This window comes from Athalia rosae, chromosome 5 (assembly GCF_917208135.1).
Source record: "Athalia rosae chromosome 5, iyAthRosa1.1, whole genome shotgun sequence".
Lineage (NCBI taxonomy): Eukaryota > Metazoa > Arthropoda > Insecta > Hymenoptera > Athaliidae > Athalia > Athalia rosae.
The window spans coordinates 11,269,688-11,282,014 of record NC_064030.1 but is presented as its reverse complement, the minus strand read 5'-3'; the positions used below and the strand labels follow the sequence as shown (position 1 = coordinate 11,282,014).

Genomic DNA, 12,327 nt, shown 5'->3' with positions numbered 1-12,327 from the left:
CTAAGTTTGGAAGTCATTTTGATATGAAGATTAGGAATAAGGTAAACTCGGTTTATTGAAAGAGGGAGTAGGTGGAGTAGGAGTGCACGTGTAGCTGACAGGGTGAAAATCGGGAAGTCATTGCAATTCCATGTCATGCTGATGCAAGGTCGAGCAATGACCGATGGCAATCGAAATAGTAAGGCAGGAAAAAGGATGTCAAGTTGCATCTGGTAGAATCAGTAGTAATAATTGATATGTATTGGGAATTGGTAAGAATGGTTGGGTGAGACGTTTGGACCGAGGTCCGGACGTAACATGTAAAAGAAAATATGATGTTGTCTATAGAAAAAAATTTTTTTGTTTGAAAGAGAGATGTATGTACTTGTTGAGAAACCTAGAATTTTTTTTCTCCGCAAGAAAAAAATTACGTATTACTCAACTTTGAATAATTTTCATTTCGACTGAAAATTAACCAATTTTTCGTTTATTTCTTGATCAAATAATTTTATCTGGCCAACGAAATTTTGATTGAAAATGTGGCTCTCGAAAAAAAACTTCCAACACCACTGGTTTATTAAACAGAGCGGACAACGTGAAATTGCGCACCTCATTTGCACATGCGCGATCGTCGGCATTTGTTTCACAGAATGTCCAACAACACTCCGCTTTCAGATTTAGCTGTCAAATACAACGACCTAACCTGAACTTTTCGATGAGTGTATTTCTGTCGAGATTTAATTAATCTCTCATTCAATTGATCAATTCCATTCGATGCTATGCCACCCTACTTATCTGTGTCTGGTTTTGTGTCGCATTATTCACCTGACACAACATACCTCAGTCATATTTAAATACGGCGATCTCAGCTGTATTAGTGATCGACAATTTCACAGCTACAGCTGAAATCTGAGGCTGTTGGTACAACACGCTAGCAGCTGATAAATTCGACTGTCGTTTTGATTCGCGCTTGCGCACAAAATCTGGGTGCGCAATTTCACGTTGTCCGCTCTGAATATCAAACTCCATAAATTCCGTTATCAAAACAATCAAACAAATTCTTCGTCACTTTATAAAAAGTCAAATATCAAAAGCTTCAATCTCGTAAATTTTATTTGAACTTTTTCTATACTTCCGACATTGTATGTCATACAACTATTTGTTAAAAAAAATTGGCCAATCAAGTTCATGAGAAAATTTTGTTCAATTTTTTCGTCTTTAAGAATTGATATCATAATTCCGTAAAGTACATAATAAATTCAACTGTAAACACAATTGGCGTGCATGAATTATATTCGTTCATAATCTGAAGAGGAAAATTACTTATACTTATCTATATAGCAATAAATTTTCTATTCGGTTCATTCATTATCTTTATTATTCATCAACGTTGACTACTTAAATAATAATTGGAAATGTTCCATATATTTATAGCATGAATATGTTACAATGTTTTCAAATTTACTACAATATATGTGAAAAAAGTATACTCTCTTCAGCTCTGAAGATGCCGCGCGCGCCTCTTATCCTAATCACCGTCAGATAGAGCGACAAGTAGAAGAGTTGAAGAGGAAGGATTAGGACAATGTAGAAGAGATTAGAGCACACGTGCAAAATAGAGAGAGAGAGAAATTGATAATTAGACTTAATTAAAAGTAGCCTAAATAGTAGTGCGTAGAGAGAGCGATAATAGTAAATCTTAATTGCCGTTTCTTTATTTACAGGTAAGATTGTAAATAGCAAAGTAGCATAAGTAGATATAATAGTTGTAACAAGAGCGAATAAAAAAAATCCCTTTCTTTATTTACAGAGAAACATATTTTCGTTTGCTTTATCCTCCCGAGTAAAAATTGTCCATTACATATATATTTCATACGACATTACACTAATAGTAAACTATAATAAACTTTTGAATGTTCTGTAGGCAAGAATACAAGATATTGCGGATTCTCAACAACATTGGAACAACGCTAGTGAATTTTCATTGGATCCAATAGTACCTGAAGACGGTAAAATAAACACTTCAAGACTTCTTACTGATGATAAAACAATAAACATGTCAATCACACATAATATACTGTGCTGTCATGCAGAATGCGAAGGGAATGAGAATCTAGAAAGTGATATCGAAAATGCATGGTTATATGAGGATTATGATGAGAAAGAAGTTTCGTTTGACGTAAGTATAGTATGCTCTATTAGAAAATATTTTCAGGTGATTTAAATAATCATATTCATATTTTATGTCATTTTTACAGGCTAAAGAATCGCCATTAATCAGGGAAAACCCTAGCAACGGTTGTAGTGATGTACACGAAAAGGTATGAATAAAGCTTAAGTATAGAACAAATAAAATTTTTTTTAACTATATTATTAACTTAAATTAACTTTTTTGGGGTCAACATAAAATAAATATTGCTGATGATAGTTATCGACAACGTCTTTATAATTGCACATCTGTTACTCGAGGAGGAGCACTGTCAATGACTCTTCTGTTAGGAGTCGAAGAATCGCTTACGTGGAAGACTATCACATCAATATTATCAATGAATAACACGCTGTTCGCCAACAATGTGGTTCCAGATACCAAATATCAATTATTCAAAACATTACACTTGAATGAAAATAATATTTCATATCATTCAATTTGCGATCATTGCTTATTTTACTACGGAGATAAAAAAAATCAAATTTTGAAGGATTGGTTTGTCCGAATTGTATAAATGTTAATATATCACTTGATATTTCATAATATATAACTCTCGACATGAAAGTACAATCAAAGATGATATTGAATGACCCAGAAGTACAGAGAATACTTCTTGAACTTTTCGAAAGTACTGAAAATGGTTCGGATAAAGATGCGATTGAAAATATAACTGATGGAGAAGTTTATACAAAATTATCAACAGCGCAAAATCCTTTATCAAGTGAATTAAATTTTTCGTACACATTGAATGCAGCTGGTTGTCAATCATTTGAATCCAGTAAATTCACAACTTGGCCGATATATGGGGTAATTAATGAATTACCCCCAAAACTCCAAAGAAAACATATGATTATGCCTAGTATATGTGTCAATAATGAGGAACCAAATATGCAACTTTTCTTAAAACCATTTGTTGATCAAGCAAATGATTCATCTGAGAAAAGTATTGAATGGACATTAGACGATGAAATTGTAAAAAGTAGATTCATTGAAACTAGGCTCAAAATTATATCGCGAAAGTGTATCCAAATGTGCTAGAAAGCTAATGATTCAGGAGATACCAAATAAAACAGTCGGCCTCACAGGGCTTTTCCTATCTCCTAGCGGTATAGATACTTGGTAGTCCGCCCGTTTTTCTCCTTTTGAATGTACTTGGCACGAGACTCTACCGAGTCTCTTGATTCAGTCTAAAAGTTAGTTTTCTTTCAAATTTATTAGGAATTACACATTTATGTGGTAGCATTTTTTTTCTCTTTCCTACAACCTACAATTTTTCGAAGTACATTGCTGAGTAGTAGTGACCCTGGACTCGCCGTGGCTAGGACGATGGGATTTTCGATCGTCAATTTTCTTGGTGGACAAGGAGTTATAAGATTTTCGGACTATGTGGTCGTTCTTTTCATGGTCACTAGTAAAAAGATCAACAAACTCGCGCAGAAAAAAGCCAGTACCCAAAATATAAATGAACTTGACACAGTAGTGTCCGCGTACGTCAAAAGAGAAGCTCTGAAGCCGCCTGTCGTTCCATCCGTACTGCCGGCAGTTCCTCCGGAGACATCGTTTGTAGTGTGGGATGAGCGGGAGTAATCCAAAGCTGTCAAAGTAGACTTCGCGAACAAAACGGTTGACGTGAAATGCCACCTAGTACGATCCAGGCCGCGTGTGATCAGCAATGTTTGATACAATAGCTGTCGGGTGTGTTCTGTGACGTTCTATTTGAGATTCAAGGTCCCAGTAGCTGCCTAACTGAAGCAGGTAGCGAAATAACGGCAGAAAGATGTCCGAAATAAAGTGACACTCATTGGGCAGGTTAACGTAGTTTTGATACGCTTTGTAATTTATGTTTGCATAACTCGTTAACTACGACTGGACGAAGACATCTTTACCGCATCTCGAAGACATCTCTACCGCACTATGAAGGCATCTCTACCACACACGTGATTCTCTCAGTACTGCACCATGACTTCCTGCTATGTTTCATGCCACTGATATCTACCGCTATGGCGAACCTCTCGGTTGTGCAGCTCCGGATTGCTACGTTGCAAAGGCATCCGAGGGTAGCATCCCATATATGAGAGGGCTGTTGTTCATTTGTGGATCAAAATCAGACGAAGTGGGAGGATCCGCATACGCCCCACTACCGCTGATTTTTGCTAGATCGCAAGCTGACTGATTCCCGAAGCAGCGTGGGAAATAGGGCCACTCGCTACGGCAACAGGGTCCCGCTGCGGTCGAATCCCGAAGGAAAAATCGAAGTTCTTCTCGAGGTAAAAATCAGCTACACCACCTAGTGTTCTCGCCTCCGGTTCTGACGTCATATTGGCCCTTAGAAAGGCCTATGATAGTATCGCAGCCCAATGGGAAGTAACCGTCGAGTCGATGGGTGAGTATACCCCACGACGTCTGGAGGAGGATCAGGTTGAGCGCAACAATCTTACGCCTCCCCGTGCTACAGCTGATTGTTGGTTTCTGGTGAAGCTTCCACCTGTGGTGTTCTTCTAGCTAGGGCCGGAAGGTCGAGAGGCTACCGCACCAGGGAGAAGCCCAAATAACGCACTTACACCGCATGACGTACGCAGTAAGTTCTCGCCTGCAAATATTACGATTACCGTACTGAGTTCCGCATTTGCCGCACGAGAGGAAAAGAGAGCAGCATAGTGCATACGTCTCGCTACTCTCCGTCAACACCTAAGTTCCCGACAGCTGACGAGTCGCCCCGAATCTTACCGCAAAAATCATTTGTGATGGATGACCAATGGTATTGCCTAATTGTTCTCCCCCACCATACCAGAGGACAAGAAGGAGAAGAACCACCGACTGCGAAAATCAAGATCAAGATCAATTTCTTCTTCTGTGTTCAGCTACCAACAACTTTGGACGTTTTTCGTTACCGCCAAGTTACCGCTATCGCTTCATTTTCGCTGTATCCATCTGTTTTTTTTTTTTTGCGTTTTTCTACTCTACTATCTCTGTATTCAAGGTAAGGTCTATTACTCTGGTGCTACGAAATCTGACGCCTCTGAAGGAGTATTTTGTTGTGTAGCGGGCCGATTCAGGGCCCGTGATTTAGTTCATTTTTTTCTGAGATTCCAAAGAGCGACTTCGTGATTCTCTGACAATATCTTTATTTCTGATCTATTTCCGCTAATATTAGTTGGATATCTTCGCTTATCTTTGTACCTTTTCGCTGATTTGATCAGAACCTTACCGCATGTTATAGTAGTTCTCATATTGAATGATGCACTGATTTTTAGACGAATTTATTAACTGTATCGCTGTGCCTGGTAGTATCAAATATCTTAGAAAGTGTCACGATTGAACTCCCAGGGGTTAATACCGTTTGGCTGAACGCAGTTGCATTAGAATAAGTTAGAATCACGATATCGTTAGGTCTTCCGCAATATATCTGATTACCGCTGTAAATTCCGCGGCAAATATCGCATCTCAGCTCTTTGCTCAGCATACCACCTATCGTTGCATTACCGCTGTAATTATTGCCAGAAATCTGTTACCGCATACCGCTATTCATGACTGTAATGCTTTGCTAATGATTTCCCCAAACATCCCGCTGTAAATCACCGCTAGATATTGTAATATACGGGAGAAATCTCATTGGAGGAGTTTTCTGTTGTTTGGAGTTAATCATTTTTACCCGCATACGAACCTTGTAAATTCAGCACCTTACCGCCCAGCCCGTCTACCATTCCCTCGGTTCAATTGAGCTAGGCGAGTTTGTGTCCGTCGTCCCTCGGTTCTCCTATATATGAGTAATTCGATTCATCTTTGATTTGGTATCTTTGAATTTGTTAGTTCGATTAGTTTATTTGTTTGATCGAAGTATCTGAGAAACAACGCATTCGCGTCTGGCGCCCAATGATCCGTTCGTCGGAAAAGGACCACGGGGACGCCGTAGGGTAACGGGTTGGAAGATTCCGACTAATTTAAAAATATACCGTTGCAGTCCATACCAGGGAAACCTGATTAGCCGCAAAAACTCCGCTGGTGCCGCTCTTGGTCACTGACAGTGTTTTCAGAATTTTTAGTCTGTCCATTGTGTCTGTCTTTCTTCTCGTTTGGAGAAGGTATACCTGCTAGTGCGGTGGAAATTTCCGAGTCTCTTGATAGAGGTATAACGGCGTACGGTTCCGAATATTATAATTCTTGCGGCTGAACCGACCCTCCCTAAATGAAGCCGATCGTATGATGGAAGAGTATCATTTTGGGGAAGTCGGGTGACGGCATCTTATCTTCGGAGGAAAACGTGGCCGTTGCTGAATCCGATTGCCGGCTATATCACCCTCGGAGTTTTCCTGCACATTTGCGCACTCGTCGTAGTCACAATCGTCGTCATCGCAGTCAACGGTAATAGTGGTGGCACGGCTAGCACTAGGTGTAGACGGTATTGCCGGCAATCGAACGGGCCCATTCCTCAATATTGTACGCCCCAGGTAGCTTGGACATTGATAACTATTTTTTTAGTTTGCTAACGTAATTTAGAGCGCACACGAAATTCTCCATCTTCTTTACACCGTGAAACAAACAGTATTCATCCGATGAGGGTAACTGGGCGAATCCTGGACGCTCCGTGGACTCTAGATTTATAACCTCTCTTGATACTGCTGCTTCGATGTATTTCGCCTTCACGTGACCCTGCGTGATAATTCGATACGCGCTCCGATTTCCTGCAGGTTGCTGTTTAGTTTTCCAAGGGTGATGTCGCCTTCGAACCAGTTAATGTCGTGGTGATAGCAGGTCATATAGTCATTTCCGGAACGATATCTCACGTGAAGCTCGTTGAACGGGTATGGTGGTTTGATCATCCAGTGTGCGTAATAGCTTTTGTCAACGGTAGCTACTGCTATTTTGTTTGGCAGAAAGTTTCGGTCAATATCACGAAATCCTTGAATATCGATCACAGAGTCCATGTTTGCAGCGAGGAAGAGGACTCTTCTCTGAAGTGAAAGTTTCGAGCTTTGGCACTAGACTGACTGTGAATATCGGGTGCGTGGCCCTTTTCAAATGCAGCCATCGACCCCTTTCATCATCCACTCTGAGACGGTTCTTCGTCTAGTTCAACCACCAAAATCGCTTATGACCTGGCGAGCTGCGTCGATCTCTATAATGTTGTCCAACTCTGCGTAAACAATGCAGTTTATGGTCTTCGTCAGGGTTCCGTCAAAGCGTTCCTCTATCCTCAAGGTACCATGTTTGATAAGTGACCAATGCGTTGAACAGTTGGCAGATAGATCGGGGGTCAAGTCGAAGGCTGCGAGAGACAGTTGCCTCTGGCGTATTGTGTGCGATTAATTCCGTTACCATCATTCAAAAAGTGAATACCGCTTCCAGAGAATAACGTATGATACGTATCGACGTACAACTCGTCAGTGGTGAAGTTAGGCTGTAAGGGTTTCGAGGGTATCTGCACGCCGTCCACGTACAGCAAAAGATAGTTCATTCCGAAATGTTGAAAGTTGAAAGGGTTTCTATGTCTTGCAACGTGGCTTTTTAAAACTCAACCTTTTTAGTGGCCCCACATTGGGCGCCACTTGCGACGTAGAAGGTTTCCTATTTTCCCCCAGGCGGGTTGGACCCGGGAAAAACCCACGTGCCTTCGGCGCGATCTGTACGAACTGAAAACGGAAAACGGAACGGAAAACGGAAAACGGAACGAAAAGATTGTTGGGCGCCAGACGCGTGTCGCGTCACTTAACGAAATAACAAAAACTTACGGAATAAACGAATACAGATCCGGCGGAGTGGCTGGCTAGGCACAGGCTGTTCAACAGCGAAATAAATGGTAGAGTGGCGTGGATCCACAACAACAATTCGGGCACAAATAAAATACCGATAACGTAACGTAATTTCGGGAGACTGTATTTTAACAAATTCGGTAGGAAATACAGAATCGGTAGATTTACAATAGGTCGAGAGTAACAAAATATAATTCGTTTAACGGTAGCGGGAGGTCATTTACGGGAGTACAGAATTATAACTTCGATATTCGAAAGGCCTACGGGAGTTTACTGATTCTTTTACAAATTATCCGAAGGTGCGATAATTACGAACGGGAGAAAAGGCGCGGTTTTACACGGAGCGCTTTTCCGTGGCTACTCTACGGTAACAGACGATAGATTTTCCAAATTGATCGGGAACGTAACGGAACGCAAGATTTACCGTAGGGGTAACAAATTACCCAAAGAATGACAAATTAGATACGGGAGAAAATATTACATAAATTATAACAAAATACCATACAGCATCACCAAATATCACCAAGGCTTTCCTTAACGTAGTACTTAGAGTTTACTTAATAACTCAACGTGCTAAATGATACCACGTGCAGCAAATGCACGGGAGAAACGGTAGAAGACCAATTAAATGCTCAGAGAGCGAAAATACAAAACGTACGGTAACGGAATTCAGCCACGAGGTAAACCGGGAGGAATTACAAAATTGCCCAAAAAACCGAAAAACGTAACGGACCGGACCGTACCAAATTGCGGTGGGGCTCGTTCCCACCGACTTATCAAATACTGGATGCAGTGGGTCTTTTACCCACTGACTTACACTCTAAATTACGGGATGCAGTGGGCCCTTTACCCACTGACTTACACTCTAAATAAACTGTATGCAGTGGGCCTTTTACCCACTGACTTACACTCTAAATAAACTGCGGTGGGGCTAGTTCCCACCGACTTACAAACACAATAAAACAAAATACGTAATATTTTAGGCAATTTGCAATCCCCACGTGGCTACTTCGTGCCTCTCTCTGAAGGTGGAAAACCTTACCTTAACGAAAGGAGTTCGGCACCCACTGACTCTAACTTAATACAATTGTTTTAACGGATTCTAGATTTAATTACACTGTAACTAAAGGGCGGATGGGAATGAATCTAAATACAACGGTAGCGGTAGCGTTAGGTGAGAAACGGTAGCGAGAGACGGTAGATTTTGGAAGGCGGAAAAGGAAGACCTGAATTGGTGAGGAAGGATCTAGCCAAAACGTCCTGTCTGATCGACGGTATCTCGTAGAGTAGGACGAGTTGAGCGCCGGTGTCCAGGATCTTCTTACTCGGAAATCGTCCGGATTGGCGATTCCCTCTCCTAATTAGGCCACAGGTGTAGGGCGCAATTCTTCGGGTGACAATTGAATTTGCTTATTCGGCGCCTCTCCTCTCCTCTGACGTCATCATCCATGCTTCCTCATCGGCCGCGCTCGCTTTTGAATACTGACCGGCTGGCTGTCTGCGTTCAGAAGGCCATCCAAGGCTGCGTCGACTCAGGCACTTGGAGTCCTCATCCTAAGAGCAACATCTCTATCCTATGTCGTCTCGGGAGTCGGAATGTAGTCCTGGGCTCACTTGTGCCTCGGCTCCTACATGTCTTCCTAGGCAGAACGTCATCTCGGGAGGTTACCAAGTTTTACCCGGTGACGGGATCAGTTCCGGAACGGTAGATGTTATTTTGGTCTGGCTCCTGGCCAGTAAGTTACGGGACGGGAGGTGACACTACTCAGTTCATGCCACCCTATACGCCGCCTTCCGTAGCATCCATTCGTCGATAGCAGAGCGTCTTACGCACCTATCGTCTAGCGGGAGATCGTAGACGGGTCGTCTTGCGGTCCTATACGCCGGTAGCGATTCGGTAGATCGGGAGGCGGGAGATGTTTGCGATGCTGTCATCAGCTGGTGGTCCGGTCCACCACGGGAGAGTGCACATCGGTAGTCTGATTGGCACGGATGACGTCAGAGTTGTACCCTTGGAGGAAAGGGCCCGGGAGGTCCTCGTAGGTCGTCCTGGCTCATCTCGTCGGTATTTTTCCAGGTCACATAAGAGAATATTCGGAACAACAACGAAAATTAGCTTAACATACGGAATATCTCTTATTTTAATTTAGCCTTGGTGATTCGTTTCGGTGTGCTGCAGTTTTCTAGATTATTAATGAAAAACGGGAGGAAATTCCGGGAGATTTGGGTGCCGTAGTAACGGGGCTGAAAACGCCACGTTACAGTCTATTACCGTTGAACCCCTTGTTGCTCACGAAGCCTACTATGACCCGTTTCGGCAGTTGACCGAGTATCACATTGTCCAGGGTCTCCGACTGTACACCTGCGTGAATGGTGAAAGCCTTTACCTCGACTCTGGTGATGGAATATTATGCGGTCCCTTTGGCTAGTGTCCTGGCGTGGGCCAACAGGATGCCAGGACTGATCTTCATGCGACGCACTAGCAGTGATATATTGACGATATGTAAAGTGTGTCGGGGATCGGCTTCCATTATACAGAAGCTGATCCCCTCGATCTTACGAGTCGTAATCGCAGTTCAACGCCATTTAGTAGAAATTTTTCATGATTGAAAACGTCACCGTGAAGATGACCGATAAGGTCGGCCAATCGCCCGTTGGCCATAATACAATGACGCTCAATAAAACCTTGAGCCCCTTTCTTAGGACCGTTGGACGTAGTATACATGTCGGTCTCGCCATCTTCGTTGCCGTACCACAGGCATGCCGTAAAATGGGATAATTTGGCAGGAAAGGCATAATTCAGTAGTGTTTCGATGTACGCACGGTACGCGTAAGAGTCGTTAGCCGGAGAAACTAGCTTCTGATTAAAGATTATCCCCCCAAAAGGCACCTACGGTGCAAAAAAGTTCGCCAAGTACATTGAATGTTGAAGGAATAACTACTACTCAAATATCTTTAATGACAAAAAAGGAAAAATTCATTAATAATTCGAAAAAAAGGATCCAAATCAATTATTGTGCCAAGTACATGTAACTTTGCATCATGCACAGAAGTACTAGAGAAGACTGGAATGAACATACAACGAACAATAATACCAAGTGTAAAAATATAGAATTAGAGAATGAATCAATTAAAATCAATACGAAGAATAAAAAAAAAAAAAACTGAATTAAATTAAATGAAATTAAAAATAAAAAAATAAAAACTAGGATACGTGGTTCTTGGCGAGCTAATGTTATATTGCCATACTAGAATTCCGAATTTTTTTTTCCGAAAAAGCTCGCCAAGTCCCACTGCCTGCAAGTTTTTATTTTTTTATTTTTAATTTAATTTAGTTTAATTCAGTTTTTTTTTTTTTTATTCTTCGAATTGATTTTAATTGATTCATTCTCTAATTCTATATTTTTACACATGGTATTATTGTTCGTTGTATGTTCATTCCAGTCTTCTCTAGTACTTCTGTGCATGATGCAAAGTTACATGTACTTGGCACAATAATTGATTTGGATCCTTTTTTTCGAATTATTAATGAATTTTTCCTTTTTTGTCATTAAAGATATTTAAGTAGTAGTTATTCCTTTAACATTTAATGTACTTGGCGAACTTTTTTGCACCGTAGGTGCCTTTTGGGGGGATTTGATAACTTTTTGTATGTTGTTGAAGAATATTGTAGTATTGATTATGGTTACGTTTGTATACTATTGTTGTAAGATATTTGATGGGTTGAAAAAAATTTAGTTACCATCACGATTAAGCTTAGCAGATATCAAGAGATTCGGTATAGTACTATGCCTTTGCAATTCAACGATTAATTACTTCGCAGGTCGGTTTCCTATGCTTCGGAGAATGTGTCCTATTTGAATAAGACAGACACATGACAGGTTGAGTAACGAATCCATTTTCTGACTCCTGCTCCAATTAAGTAGGGACATGTTTCGATTTGTATTTGGCTTCTGTTATTCGATGCTTTTGTTTTCAGAAGATGATCAAAGTTGGCATTTGAATTTTTAAAAGATGCAGTAGTGATATGGTAACTGTTCTACCCGCACTAAATTCTCAGATTGATACTACATGAGAAGTGACTCCATCAACTTTTCACTGAGCAAGTATTCAGGGGCAGCCGTATAAGGATACAGTAAATAATACATATTGTTCTTATGACTTCCCCTAACCTTGAGCAGACTACAAGGACAGCTGTGACAATTACAATGCAATGATACCATAAATGAAACTAACATTGATAGTGTCTTTTATTGCGAATGTCTTTCTTTTACCATGGACTGTGATCACTGGTATCATCCTATATATCAATTGTTATGATGCTTTTTACGTACGACGAAAAATCTTATGAAAAATACTCTATTTAAATGCGCATTTCACACTTATATA

General features: G+C 41.0%; 1 protein-coding gene across 1 annotated transcript; it reads left to right on the top strand.

Annotated features, from left to right (window-relative positions):
- The first annotated feature begins 887 nt into the window (after positions 1-887).
- On the top strand, positions 888-3,226 carry LOC125500983. The gene is made up of 2 exons (XM_048655393.1): positions 888-2,158; positions 2,238-3,226. The coding sequence occupies exon 2, from the start codon at positions 2,747-2,749 to the stop codon at positions 3,224-3,226; it is 480 nt and encodes a 159-aa protein (XP_048511350.1). The 5' UTR covers positions 888-2,158; positions 2,238-2,746.
- Positions 3,227-12,327: the final 9,101 nt, after the last annotated feature.

Coding starts and splice junctions, on each gene's coding strand:
- LOC125500983 (XM_048655393.1), top strand. CDS start 2,747: ATGAAAGTACAATCAAAGATGATATTGAATGACCCAGAAGTACAGAGA.